General features: G+C 36.1%; 1 protein-coding gene across 2 annotated transcripts in view; it reads right to left on the reverse strand.

The window, feature by feature from the left end:
- RUNDC3B (RUN domain containing 3B) overlaps positions 1–13,140 on the reverse strand; it is a 171,218-nt gene that overhangs the window by 82,457 nt on the left and 75,621 nt on the right. For both annotated transcript variants that reach the window (XM_040260686.1, XM_040260685.1), the window contains exons 4-5: positions 10,920–11,005; positions 1,466–1,555 (exon numbers count right to left, since the gene is read on the reverse strand). In XM_040260686.1, coding sequence (XP_040116620.1) covers positions 1,466–1,555; positions 10,920–11,005 — 176 coding nt within the window. The remainder of the gene's footprint in view (positions 1–1,465; positions 1,556–10,919; positions 11,006–13,140) is intronic.

A 13,140-nucleotide genomic window follows, 5' to 3' on the forward strand; every position in this document is an offset into this window, starting at 1 on the left:
GGTCTTTATTAGACTTCAAAGATGTCACTGGAGTATTTTCATATGAAGAGTTGTTGTTCTCATTTACATACAAATTCTCAGGTGACACTGAATATTTCCTAAGAAGGTCTGACTGATTAGAAAAATCTTCATATATGAACTACCACATTTTGGTTCCTCTGGGAAGTTTTCCTGCTAACATACTCTAACATATTAATATCAAGGGTACAGGATGTATTTTTCCAGACTTGAATAAGGAGAGAATCAAAGTGGCCACATTTCATATGGGCTTTCCTTCATTTTCAAAACATTACTAATGTGTCAGTAAGATATTTGCTTTCTACACAGTATCAATGGGCTACAACAAACCGAGAGTTTATATTATTATCCCAGTTTTGTTTTCAACCAAAAAATAATTGTAAAAGATTTAGACAGAGCCAGCAGCATACAGTAAAAAGTTAACACCCTTAGAGAAATCATGAAGACAGCCTTCATGCTGTATTCACCATGTTCATCTCAATTAAGTTAGTTAACCTAATCCCACTTTATCAAATTTCAAATAAAGTTATAAAGAGAAAAGTATTTTGAAAAAGAAGTGACTTACTAGAAAAAAGTAACTTGAGTGAAACTGAGGAACTTAAGGAACTGACTGAATTAACCCTTCCTCAGTTAATTTCTTAAGTTTAAGACAGTCTCTTTTTCGAGAGCCTTATTTTTTAGTTCAAGACCTAAAAGCATATTTTTAAGTTTTATGCTTATTTGTTAACAGTGGATTTTTAAGTGATATATTTCAATGAAAATATAATCCTTAATTCTCAGGTTTGAATTCTTATTATAGACAAACCTTTTACTTTTAGTACAATGTAAAATCTTAGATCAATAAATGAAATGCAGAAGGATGCTCCCAACAACCTACGGAGAACTTAGAATGTCCATTTTCAGTACTTACAATCTTAGTTTGGAATCAACTCACCTTGTTGATAATAAAAGCAAATATTAACAAAATTTTTAATACTCCAGAAACAAAATAAGAAACATAAGGCATCTAAGACAGCCTGTCAAGATTCTCTTTATCTCATCACATGAGAAAATGAAAATCTTTCTGGCTATGAATCAATATTAGTATATTTCTTTTTCATTTTAAAACAGTAGTGGAAAAATACTAAGAGATACGATCTAAAACCTTCCTTCAGTGCTACCAGAATATATGATTTTTCTGGTCGGTGGGGAGGTGGTCCTAGCTTTCTTTTTCCCAAGCCAGAAAGTAAATAAGTTTCGTCAGTTAATTCCTTAAGTTTAAGACAGCCTCTTTTTTTTAGAGCAAATCTATTTATAAAACTGATCTCATTATAAAGGGAACAACACAAATCAAATCAATATCCAACTGCATGCTTTACTTAGAAAACTGAAAGAAAAGAATCATAAGCAGAAACTATTATGAGGTAGAATAATTTTAAATCAGAATACATACAGTTAGATGAAGTACCTGAAATCAATAGCATTGAGTCCAAGGAGCATGCCAGCAAGCATATTTGCTTCCTCACCCAAGACAATTGCTCCATCTTCATAAAATCTCCTAAAAAATGAAATGGGTGAATATGTATTAAAAACAGACTGAAGCTTCAGCTACACGAATCAATTAAAGCCCAAGCTAGAGTAGAAAGAGCTAAAATTTATTTAATTTGTCAAAACAAGAACATACCTAGATCACTTAAATCTTGCAGATACTTAACAGAATAAAAAAGCTGCCCTTGTAACAAGGAAAAAAGTCATTCTAAGTGTTTATATCTCTCTTAAAAAGAATCTTCAAAGTGACTCCTTTAGTAGGCCTACAGTGTCTAGCATTTTTCCAAGACTGAAGCAATATATACGTAAACTGAAAGGTGGTAAACAGTCATTTAAACTGGTCTCCTTTCAAAACTATGTAGATTACTTTCTATTAATATACACAGAACAAACACAAACATACATTTTTTTTCTGTAATTCCAAGGGTTATTAACCAAACTAAGAACTAGGAAGATGTGATTAATAGTAATTTATGCTAACCTTTAACAATATAATACTATAGGGCAGATGGGCTACCTAGGTGGCTGCATACAAAAAAGAAAGTGCTCACTGTAACTCTGATAAAATGTAAATGTGAATCTATCTTTGTTAATTCTTGTAAAGCCTTCTGTTTTGGTTAATGTTAATTTTTATAATATTAAAGTTTATTTTTAAATATTTAAAATAAATATTTTGAAAAAATATCATTTAATATGGGCTTAAGGTATTTTTCCACAAAATAATCTAAAGATTATTGAATTCATTTTCAAATAGTATCAAAAACTTGCTTATGTTCAGTAACAAGGATAATAAAATTGTTATAACTCTTTATGTTATACAATGGCAAGGAACACCACTCTATAAACCCACTAACTAAAAGGAAAGCATCTTGGTAAATGAAATTTGTCTTGCTCTTTTCCATATTCTTGAGCTTATAAAGCGGAGAAGGCAATGGCAACCCACTCCAGTACTCTTGCCTGGAAAATCCCATGAACGGAGAAGCCTGGGGTTGCTGTCTATGGGGTGGCACAGAGTCGGACACAACTGAAGTGACTTAGCAGCAGCAGCAGAGCTTATAAAGACTGCATATAAAGCCTATATTCTCATATTACTATCATCAATTTTGAATAGTTCATAGTTTACCAAATACTTTTATAATCATACTGTTTGGTACTTGCAAAGCTGATGAAATAAATGCAGAAGCAAATTGTCATTCATTTCATTATCAAGAAGAGAGACAGGTTTAAACAGTTTGCCCAAGATGATGTTGATAAACTTATCAAGGAAGAAAACCAATTTTTTGGTTTTCTAAGTTCTACATCTTTTCTACTGAACCATGATACTTCCTATAAAATAAAAATATTTAAAGAAAATTTAACCTCTGTTACAGTCTGTAAGAAATTTTACATGAATAAAAAGTACAAAGGAAAATACAACTATTTACCCTCTGACAGATGTAACGCTACAAACAAATGTGATGGGAAGACTAGCTTGGATTAGATGCTGTTTCTTAGAAATATGTAAATTTACATTTCTTGAAAATGCAAATGAATAGTTACCACTTACATAAAAGGAGAAAAACTTAAAGTTTCAGCCTAACAAAGATCAGTAAAATAAATGGAAGAAATTCCTACATATTCAACTGAGGTGTTCCACAAAATGGTAAAGATATTTAGACAAAACTAAACATCTGAGATTTTGCCACTGCCTCAATGGCTAAATTGGCTGTTGACAGAATATTTGATCAACTCCTTGAAGAACTATGATTCCAGTGGTTCTAGACCACCACTTCCTAAGGGACACATGCATTTATTCTGGCGTTTGACATCAGCAATCACCCATAATTCCCAGTACTTCCCTATATGAGAATAGGTCTATATTTATTTGCCACCTTGAGCTCATCATGTTTAAAAGTACATTCCAAGAGTCACATCAAAACTGTTTTTGCTTGCTTTCCAATGTTAATATTATACTAGGAACTAATGAAAAATACCTAAAACAAAGATTAAATGGTTTTAGAACCATTTTTAAGCAAGCTTAAAGATAATTTATATACCCTATGTTTTATACATCATTTTCTTTTACTGAGTTTTTCTGGCCTTTGTTTTACTATTGATTTTTTAAGCTAACCTAGGGGCTTTCCTGATAGCTCAGTTGGTAAAGAATCCACCTGCAAGGCAGGAGACCCTGATTGGATTCCCGGGGCAGGACCATCTGCTGGAGAAGGGAAAGGCTACCCACTCCAGTATTCTGACCTGGAGAATTCCATGGACTACAGTCCACGGGGTTGCAAAGAGTCGGACACGACTGAGTGACTTTCACTGTCACTGTCATATAATACACTAAATGTGAAATTAATTCCACTTAAAACCATATCTGAAATATAATATTACATAGACCTGATTTAATATGCCAACAAACAGAAGAGGAAAGGCTAGTTAAGAGAACTGTCCACTGTATGTTGAACTTTTCATTATTAGATCTGATTAAGAAAACAAATAAATGCACTTAAAGAAATCTATCAACATTTAGGTTTCACTTATAATATGCTATTTTATGTCACTTGACATTTTATACACTATCATTTAATCAAAGATACAAGTCATCCATGCGTATTAAAGAGGCAGAAGCTATTACAAAAAATTGTTTTATTCCCTTAATCAAGCCAATATATCAATAATTCTGACTGAAAATTTAATTTTTGTTATCAATATTTTCAAAGACTTCTAAAGACTGTAAACTTTCAATCTCTTCATTTTACCTCACAGAAAAATTGGAACATTAATAAAGCTTGCTTATATAACCAAGGTTATGTAACCAATGGGCCAAGAGTAAAGGCTAAGATGACTAACAATAGGAAAGTATACACTAAAAAAAATTCCCTTTTGTTGAAAATATTTTTTGTCCTAAGGAAAATATTTTTATGAGAAGGATCGAAACAAAAACAGCATATTGGCTTGCAAAAATGGATTATAAATATTGAAAGTAGCAACATGAAAAATAAGTTTAAAACTTCTATTTAAAGAGTTATATGTTCAACTGTATCTTTCAAGTTTTGGATTTTAGAAACAAAGGAAAATTGTCAGCAACTATTTGATATTACTCTGATCTGTAAGAAAAGTCCTCACTTTCTATCAGGTGTACTCTTTCCAATTATTTGTATGTTGACTAGAAAAATACTAGACACCAGAAAGGTACTTAAAATAACACTCAAATAAGAATAATAATCTTTTTCTCAACACATATAATTTTTTTTAATTTATTTATTTATTTTTAATTTTTACTTTACAATTCTGTATTGGTTTTGGCATAGATTGACATGAATCCACCACAGGTGTACATGCGTTCCCAAACATGAGCCCCCCTCCCACCCCCCTCCCCACAACATCTCTCTGAGTCATCCCCGCGCGTCAGCCCCAAGCGTCAACACATATAATTTAATTCCAACTGAAATACGTCTACAATGCCATCTTTAGTGCTTATTCTGAAGGACTATTTTAAAACCTTTCAGGTATTTCAGTAACAAATATCCTTTGGATGGGAAGTGAACCACCAGAATTGATGATGTTGATACTGAACAATATCATGCTTCAAAATTTATTTTGAGAGTCCTAAGTTATTCTACACACTAAAAGTGCAATACTCAAATATGAGAAAGCTTATTTTATAAGCCAAAGAAATTCCATTATCAATATCTTGTTCTCTTCCCCAGTTTAGTCTTTATTTAAGAAACTTGAAGTAGGGGTAGATAAGATTCTCCCTCATGACAGACAAAACAACTTACAGCATTACAAAGAAATGTTCTATTCTATTCAAAGACAAGCTGAATCAGAAAGAAAAGATAGCCAAAAGGGTCAATCTCCAAACAGTCTTGCTAAGAATGTAAGATTCTCTATTTTATTAACAAGTACATCATGTAGCAAGAACTGTGTTATATACGAGAGATAAAACGATAAAGAAGGTAAACATGACCCCTCTTTATGAAACTTACAGTCTAGGGGAGAGGACAGGCAATAAACAGAAGAAAGAGACAATCAGAGATGGCAAGCAGTATAAAATAAGGAACTAGGTTGTTGAGGTGGAGAAAAAGTAAAGATGAATCCAACTTTGAAGAAGGGCTTTGGGAAAGATATTCTCGAGTAAGTGTTTATTCTGGGACCTAGGCCCAAAGAAGTCTGAAAACAGGGCTTTGGAGGCCATATAACAATAATTGTGAACATGTACTGAGCGCCAGGCATAGTTATAAGTGCTTTACATGAATTATCTTGCTTAACTTCACCAACAATTTTTATGCCATAGAGGGAGTAAGAAATTTACCCATGATTCCACAGCTAGAAAGTGGTGAAACCAGAATCTGACTCCAGGAAATGTGTTTGCAGAGCCTGCTGGCTAAAGTAATGAGAAAGCATTTCAATGTTTAAAGCAAGAATTGACAGGATCCCTTTTACAATACTTTTTAAGACGACTGGCTGGATGCTGGGTGGTCACTGGCAGGGGTGAAACTGGAATCTCAGTCGGGAGGCTAACAGGGGAGGATGTAGGCAAGAGATGAGAGAGGTACGCATTACTACTGCAGCCATAATGATAAAAGTAAATGGGTAGATTCGAAATAGATTCTGGAAATAGGATCAAAAAGACTTGCTAATGGAATGGCTGTAATGAATGAAGGAGAAAAAGGAATCAAATATGAATTTAGATTTTGACTTCATCGGCCATTTAGGTAAGGCAATGAAATGACTTTCAAGAACGGGGTGAACAGGGTTAGACAGGAGAAGAATCAAGAAATCTGAACTAGCTAGAGATTTAAATGTGGTGTCATGACCACCCAGGTGGTATTTAAAACTCCAGAGATACAATGAGATATCACATCCCACTGGTCAGAATGGCCACCATTAAAAAAAAAAAGTCTACAAACAACAAATGCTGGAGAGGAGGTGGAAAAACGGGAAAAAACCTCTTGCATTGTTGCTGGGAATGTAAATCGATACAACCACTATGGAAGAAGTATGGAGATTCCTTAAAAAAACTAGGAATAAAACTACCATAAGACCCAACAATTCCACTACTGGGCATATACCCTGAAGAAACCATAACTGGAAAATACACATGTACCCCAATGTTCACTGCAGCACTATTTATAAAAGTTGGCACATGCAAGCAACCTAGATGTCCATCAACAGATGAACAGATAAAGAAGCTGTGGTACATATATACAATGGAATATTACTCAGTCATAAAAAGGAATGCATTTGAGTCAGTTCTAATGAGGTGGATGAACCTAGAGCCTATTAAACAGAGTCAAGTAAGTCAGAAAGAGAAAACAAATACCATATGTTACCACATATATATGGAATCTAGAAGGATGGTACTGATTAACCTATTTTCAGGGCAGCAAAAATGGAGAAGGCAGTGGCACCCCACTCCAGTCCTCTTGCCTGGAAAATCCCATGGATGAAGGAGCCTGGCAGGCTGCAGTCCATGGGATCACTAAGAGTCAGACACGACTGAGCAACTTCACTTTCACTTTTCACTTGCATGCATTAGAGAAGGAAATGGCAACCCACTCCAGTGTTCTTGCCTGGAGAATCTCAGGGACGGGGGAGCATGGTGGGCTGCTGTCTATGGGGTCACACAGAGTCAGACACGACTGAAGCGACTTAGCAGCAGCAGTAGCAGTAGCAGCAATGGAGATGCATGAAATGTTCCCTTGGTATCTCTAATTTTCTTGAAGAGATCTCTAGTCTTTCTCATTTTGTTGTTTTCCTCTATTTCTTTGCATTGATCGCTGAAGAAGGCTTTCTTATCTCTCCTTTCTATTCTTTGGACCTCTGCATTCAGATGCTTATATCTTTCCTTTTCTCTTCTTTTCACAGCTATTTGTAAGGCCTCCTCAGACAGCCATTTTGCTTTTTTGCATTTCTTTTCCATAGGGATGGTCTTGATTCCTGTCTCCTGTACAATGTCACGAACCTCCATCCATAGTTCATCAGGCACTCTATCAGATCTAGTCCCTTAAATCCATTTCTCACTTCCACTGTATAATCATAAGGGATTTGATTGAGGTCATACCTGAATGGTCTAGTGGTTTTCACTACTTTCTTCAATTTAAGTCTGAATTTGGCAATAAGCAGTTCATGATCTGAGCCACAGTTAGCTCCTGGTCTTATTTTTGCTGACTGCATAGAGCTTCTCTATCTTTGGCTGCAAAGAATATAATCAATCTGATTTTGGGGTTGACCATCTGGTGATGTCCATTATGGAGTCTTCTCTTGTGTTGTTGGAAAAGGGTGTTTGCTATGACCAGTGCATTCTCTTGGCAAACTCTATTAGTCTTTGCCCTGCTTCATTCCATACTCCAAGGCCAAATTTGCCTGTTACTCCAGATGTTTCTTGACTTCCTACTTTTGCATTCCAGCCCCCTATAATGAAAAGGACATCTTTTTTGGGTGTTAGTCCTAAAAGGTCTTGTAGGTCTTCATAGCAGAAGACATTACTTTGCCAACAAAGGTCCATCTAGTCAAGGCTATGGTTTTTCCAGTGGTCATGTATGGATGTGAGAGTTGGACTGTGAAGAAAGCTGAGTGCCGAAGAATTGATGCTTTTGTACTGTGATGTTAAAGAAGACTCTTGAGAGTCCCTTGGACTGCAAGGAGATCCAACCAGTCCATCCTAAAGGAGATCAGTCCTGGGTGTTCATTGGCAGGACTGATGCTGAAGCTGAATCTCCAATACTTTGGCCACCTCATGCAAAGAGCTGACTCATTGGAAAAGACCCTGATGCTGGGAGGGATTGGGGGCAGGAGAAGGGAACGACAGAGGATGAGATGGCTGGATGGCATCACCGACTTGATGGACATGGGTTTGGGTAAAATCCAGGAGTTGGTGATGGACAGAGAGGCCTGGTGTGCTGCAATTCATGGGGTCGCAAAGAGTCGGACGTGACTGAGCAACCGAACTGAACTGAACTGAATGGAAATGCAGACACAGAGAACAGACTTATGGACGTGGGGTTGGGGGAAAGAGGGGGTGAGATGAATGGACAGAGTAGTATGGAAACATATACACTTTATGTAAAATAGATAGTGGGAATTTGCCAAATGACTCAGGGAACTTAAAGTGGGGTCTGTGACAACCTAGAAGGTGGGATGGAGTGGGATGTGGAAGAGAGGTTCAGGAGAAAGGGGACATTATGTATACCTATGGCTGATTCATACTGATGTATTGCAGAAACCCATACAATATTGTGAAGCAATTAGCCTTCAATTAAAATTAAATAAATTTTTAAAAAAATCTCCAGCGACAGGTGCAGTTGTGAGGAGAGAAAGAACAGCAGACAACAGAAGACTGAGCACAGAGAATACTGACACGAAGAAGCTGTGAACAGCAAAAGAAGCCTGAGAAAGAGCGAGTACAGAGGGAGACAGAAAAGCCAGGAGTGTTATGTAGGTAAAAAACAAAGAGGTTTTTCAAGAAAGAAGAAAGTTTTGACTCTTTCAGCTGGACTATGGAGTACAATGGGGACAGAGAGATGTTCATTACATTTGGGTAACTTGTGCATTATTGGTATTCTTTTAAAAATCATCTTTGGTGGAGTGGTAGAGGCAGAGGCCAGACAAGGATGAAGAGTGACTCTGAGGAAAGGAGATGACAACAATGTGTATTCCCACTGTTTCCCCATCTATTTGCCACGAAGTGATGGGACCAGATGCCATGATCTTCGTTTTCTGAATGTTGAGCTTTAAGCCAACTTTTTCACTCTCCTCTTTCACTTTCATCAAAAAGCTATTTGGTTCTTCTTCACTTTCTTCCTTAAGTGTGGTGTCATCTGCATATCTGAGGTTATTGATATTTCTCCCGGCAATCTTGATTCCAGCTTGTGCTTCCTCCAGCCCAGCATTTTTCATGAAGCACTCTACATATAAGTTAAATAAGCAGGGTGACAAGATACAGTCTTGACGTACTCCTTTCCCAATTTGGAACCAGTCTGTTGTTCCATGTCCAGTTTTAACTGTTGCCTCTTGACTTGCATACAGATTTCTCAAGAGGCAGGTAAGGTGGTCTGGTATTTCCATCTCTTTCAGAATTTTCCACAGTTTGTTTTGATCCACACAGTCAAAGGCTTTGCCACAGTCAATAAAGCAGAAATAGATGTTTTTCTGGAACTCTTCTGCTTTTTTGATGACCCAATGGATGTAGGCAACACCTAAGCAAAGATACTGTCATCTGTACCAGCTAGTCAGCTAAAACAATGTGTCACATTAAAGACCCAGATTTTCTCAAAATCCAAAATGTCAAACATGCCATCAGGACATGGAAATTAAGATTTTAGATATATGATTTCTGTATATATATGCCTAATTTTCTCTGTCAGAACTGGCCTACAGTCACTGTCTTCCTTCAGAAATATGATTAACAAGGTAGACGTATGTATGGTAATTTAACTGTCGAAGTCAGTGCTGCCTTATAGAACCTTCTGCCATGAAGCACTGTTTTGCATCCGTGCTGTCCAATTTGGTAGCCATGAACCACAAAGGGCCAGTGAACACCTGAAGTCTGATAAAGCAACTGAAGAACTGATTCAGTAATTTAATTTCTATTTAATTTACTCAGTGGCATGTGGTTAGTGGCTACTATACTGAACAATACATATGTAGGATACTGAAATTATTTAATATTTTCATTTACAAATACTTTTGAAATGGAAAAAAAGTGACTGCTTTAACAAAAGCCTTAAATATAGATTAGCAGAGCACAGCTGAGTGGGCATGACTGTTGTCCTTATATGAACCTTTTCTCTATCATCATAAAGTGAAGGTCAATCAGTCGTGTCTGACTCTTTGCAACCCCATAGACTTTACAGTCCCTGAAATTCTCCAGGCCAAAATACTGGAATGAGTAGCCCTTCCCTTCTCCAGGAAGAATCGTCATAAAAAGTTAATAAAGCCCTGTTTTGCACAAGGTACCATCTCATAAATCTATACAACCTAAGGAGAACATTGGTATAGACTGCCCCAAAAACCAACTGAGCAATCATTAATTATATAAGAATTAAAGAAGTGAATGAAATAAATGTGGTGTGGAAAGAGGAAAAAAGCAATAGGAAGTCTGTGGTGAGAATGAAATTTCAAGTGCTGAAAAGTAAGAATCAAAACTTTTCAGAAAAAAGATATTCCAGGCATAATGTGAGGCCTGAAAAGATAAACCAAGCTGGAACTACGTTTAGTTGAAAAACTGTATTTCCCTGAGAAGACAGTGGATTTATCTGAGACGTATAAAAAGGGGAAATAAAATAGGTGAGGACTTGAAAAACAAATAAGTCTTTATTCTATTTTTACTTCTAAGTCTTCAGGTGACTCTCTTAATATATATTTGAAAATTAAAAGGACTTTTAAACCTGGTTGTTTTGAAGTCTCTCAGAGCTGTAGAGATGTATTCAGACAAATGTTTTTCCATGAGTGCTACTCTGATCCAGGCTCTACCCTAAAAGGAAGAAGAAAGAATCAAACATAAAGAAAAAATTAGAAATTAAAAAATTTTGTGTTCACTCAAAAATATAAGCATTTTAACATGCAAAGAATAACTCACTCAAAATGTGTATTTGATAAAATGAGGTAAATTTTAATTATATATAGTATATACTTTGTTTCTCTAAAGGTGTAGGGTAGAACATGTCCAATGAACTTTCTAGCTTCTGAAGGGACAGAACCATCAAAATTGAGTTACTTGGGTTAGAGACTTCTTGTGAATTATATAAGGAAATCACAAGACTCATCTCTTTATTTCAGTGCCCAAATCAACACGCTAATTGAAATAAGTCCCCTTATAAAACAAGAGGAAAGAGTCCATTCTCATTAATAAAAATAATCCTCACACCACTTGTTTAGTCTTTCCAAAGGGAAGTTTACACAACAAATAGTGAACCAAATTTCATTATTTATCATTTATCCAAATCATGAGTCACTGAATTTGGTGCCTCCAGAGCATTCTAAAAGATATTACCAGAAATTTAAACCAGAAAAAGAAAAACACAACAAAAAATATCCCAGAAGCATATCCTAGAATAAAATGACAGAAACACACAATTCTAACAAAATATGAATAATCTTACTTTCAAAAAGGGGTAACAGCATTCAGTAGTTGGGACTAGTCAGTAAAGTTTTTTTCATAAGCCAAAGCATTTATTCTGAACTTTTTGTTTAGAATGAAAGAATACTCGTTAGTGAGAATTTTATAATCCTATTATGTTCATTTCACTCAACCCTTTCACACCTCTCCAGAAAATCTATGAAGATTGTCTATATAAAAAATCAAACCACTGTAATAGTAGCTAAGAATAAAGTAAAACTAACCAATATATATATGATGGTCAACTACCAGTATAGAAAAAAAGCATTGAGATGCCTACACTTACAGAAATGTCTACAGTTCTAGTGATTTCCTCAAACTGTTGGACAGGAAGGATTGAAAACAAGTTAATCCAGACAGTGGCAAAGCCTGGCAGGCTAAAAACTGCTGTACTGTTTGGAAATAAAGGAATGACATGGGTGTGGTTTAGCACGCCAGTCAATCTGCCCACCAACCTCAAAACCCCTTAGCTTGCCCTTGTGCTCAGTCAACTGCTTCTGCTGAGTGAGCCTAGGGGAACCTACAGTTAGTTGTAGCTGACTGGAACAGAGGAAGGGAAGAGGCACACAACAGCCCTCAGTCTCAAGTTTCTTAAAATTTCATCTAAAAGACAGAGACTAGCAGTAGTGGCTTGAATCAAAAAGCTACATCCTCACACAGAAGTAGGGAAAGTTGCCCTGAAGAGAAAGTGTGCTATTGTTAGATAAGAAACGAGGGGGAAAGCCTTGCTTCCTGATTTATCCACTTCAAGCCATACAAAGCTGGGCTGCACCTAGTTTCCTGTCTTTGGATGTTGTGCAATTCTGTTACCCTGTTGTAATAAATGGTGCTGATTTTTAACGGTTTCTTTTCTTTCAACAAAAGCAACAGAATATTTAAAGCTTGTTGGAATCATCAACAGGGAAAAGCTGAAAAGTAGGTATCAGATTTTAGACTGCATCAGTTAGTGGTGAACCACTGTAGGTTGTTGTTATTGTTTGGGAGACACAAATATTAGCCTGTTTGCCACTAAAGGTTTATGGAAAAAAAATTAATAAAAGTAGTCAACACTCCTTAAGAATGTAATTAATAAATGCTTGCCTCTGTATTAGACACATTAAGATATTTAACCCTCCTGAGAACTGTGTCAGTTACAATACTGTCCCTACTTTACTATATGAGGAAACAAAAAACAGACACAACGAGAAGGCAGGAGACTCATCTCACCACCAAACTGACCAACCTAATAGAATTACTGTCCATACCCCCTACCTTCCCTATTTCAGGGAGTGGACTGCAACTGTGTAAGAGAATAAAAAGACAAATCACAGAGTGGACAAAAGTATCTGCATTCTATGTAACTGACAAAAGACTCTTGTCTGTAAAATCCAAAGAATTCTTACAAATCTCTAAGAAAAAGATAAGTCCATTTAAAAATGGGCTGTAAGGGGACGAGTTTAAACCAGAGAGTCAATTTCTTTAGTAAACATCAGAATACTTAGTTTTCTTCC

This window comes from Oryx dammah, unplaced genomic scaffold (genome assembly GCF_014754425.2).
Source record: "Oryx dammah isolate SB20612 unplaced genomic scaffold, SCBI_Odam_1.1 HiC_scaffold_18, whole genome shotgun sequence".
Lineage (NCBI taxonomy): Eukaryota > Metazoa > Chordata > Mammalia > Artiodactyla > Bovidae > Oryx > Oryx dammah.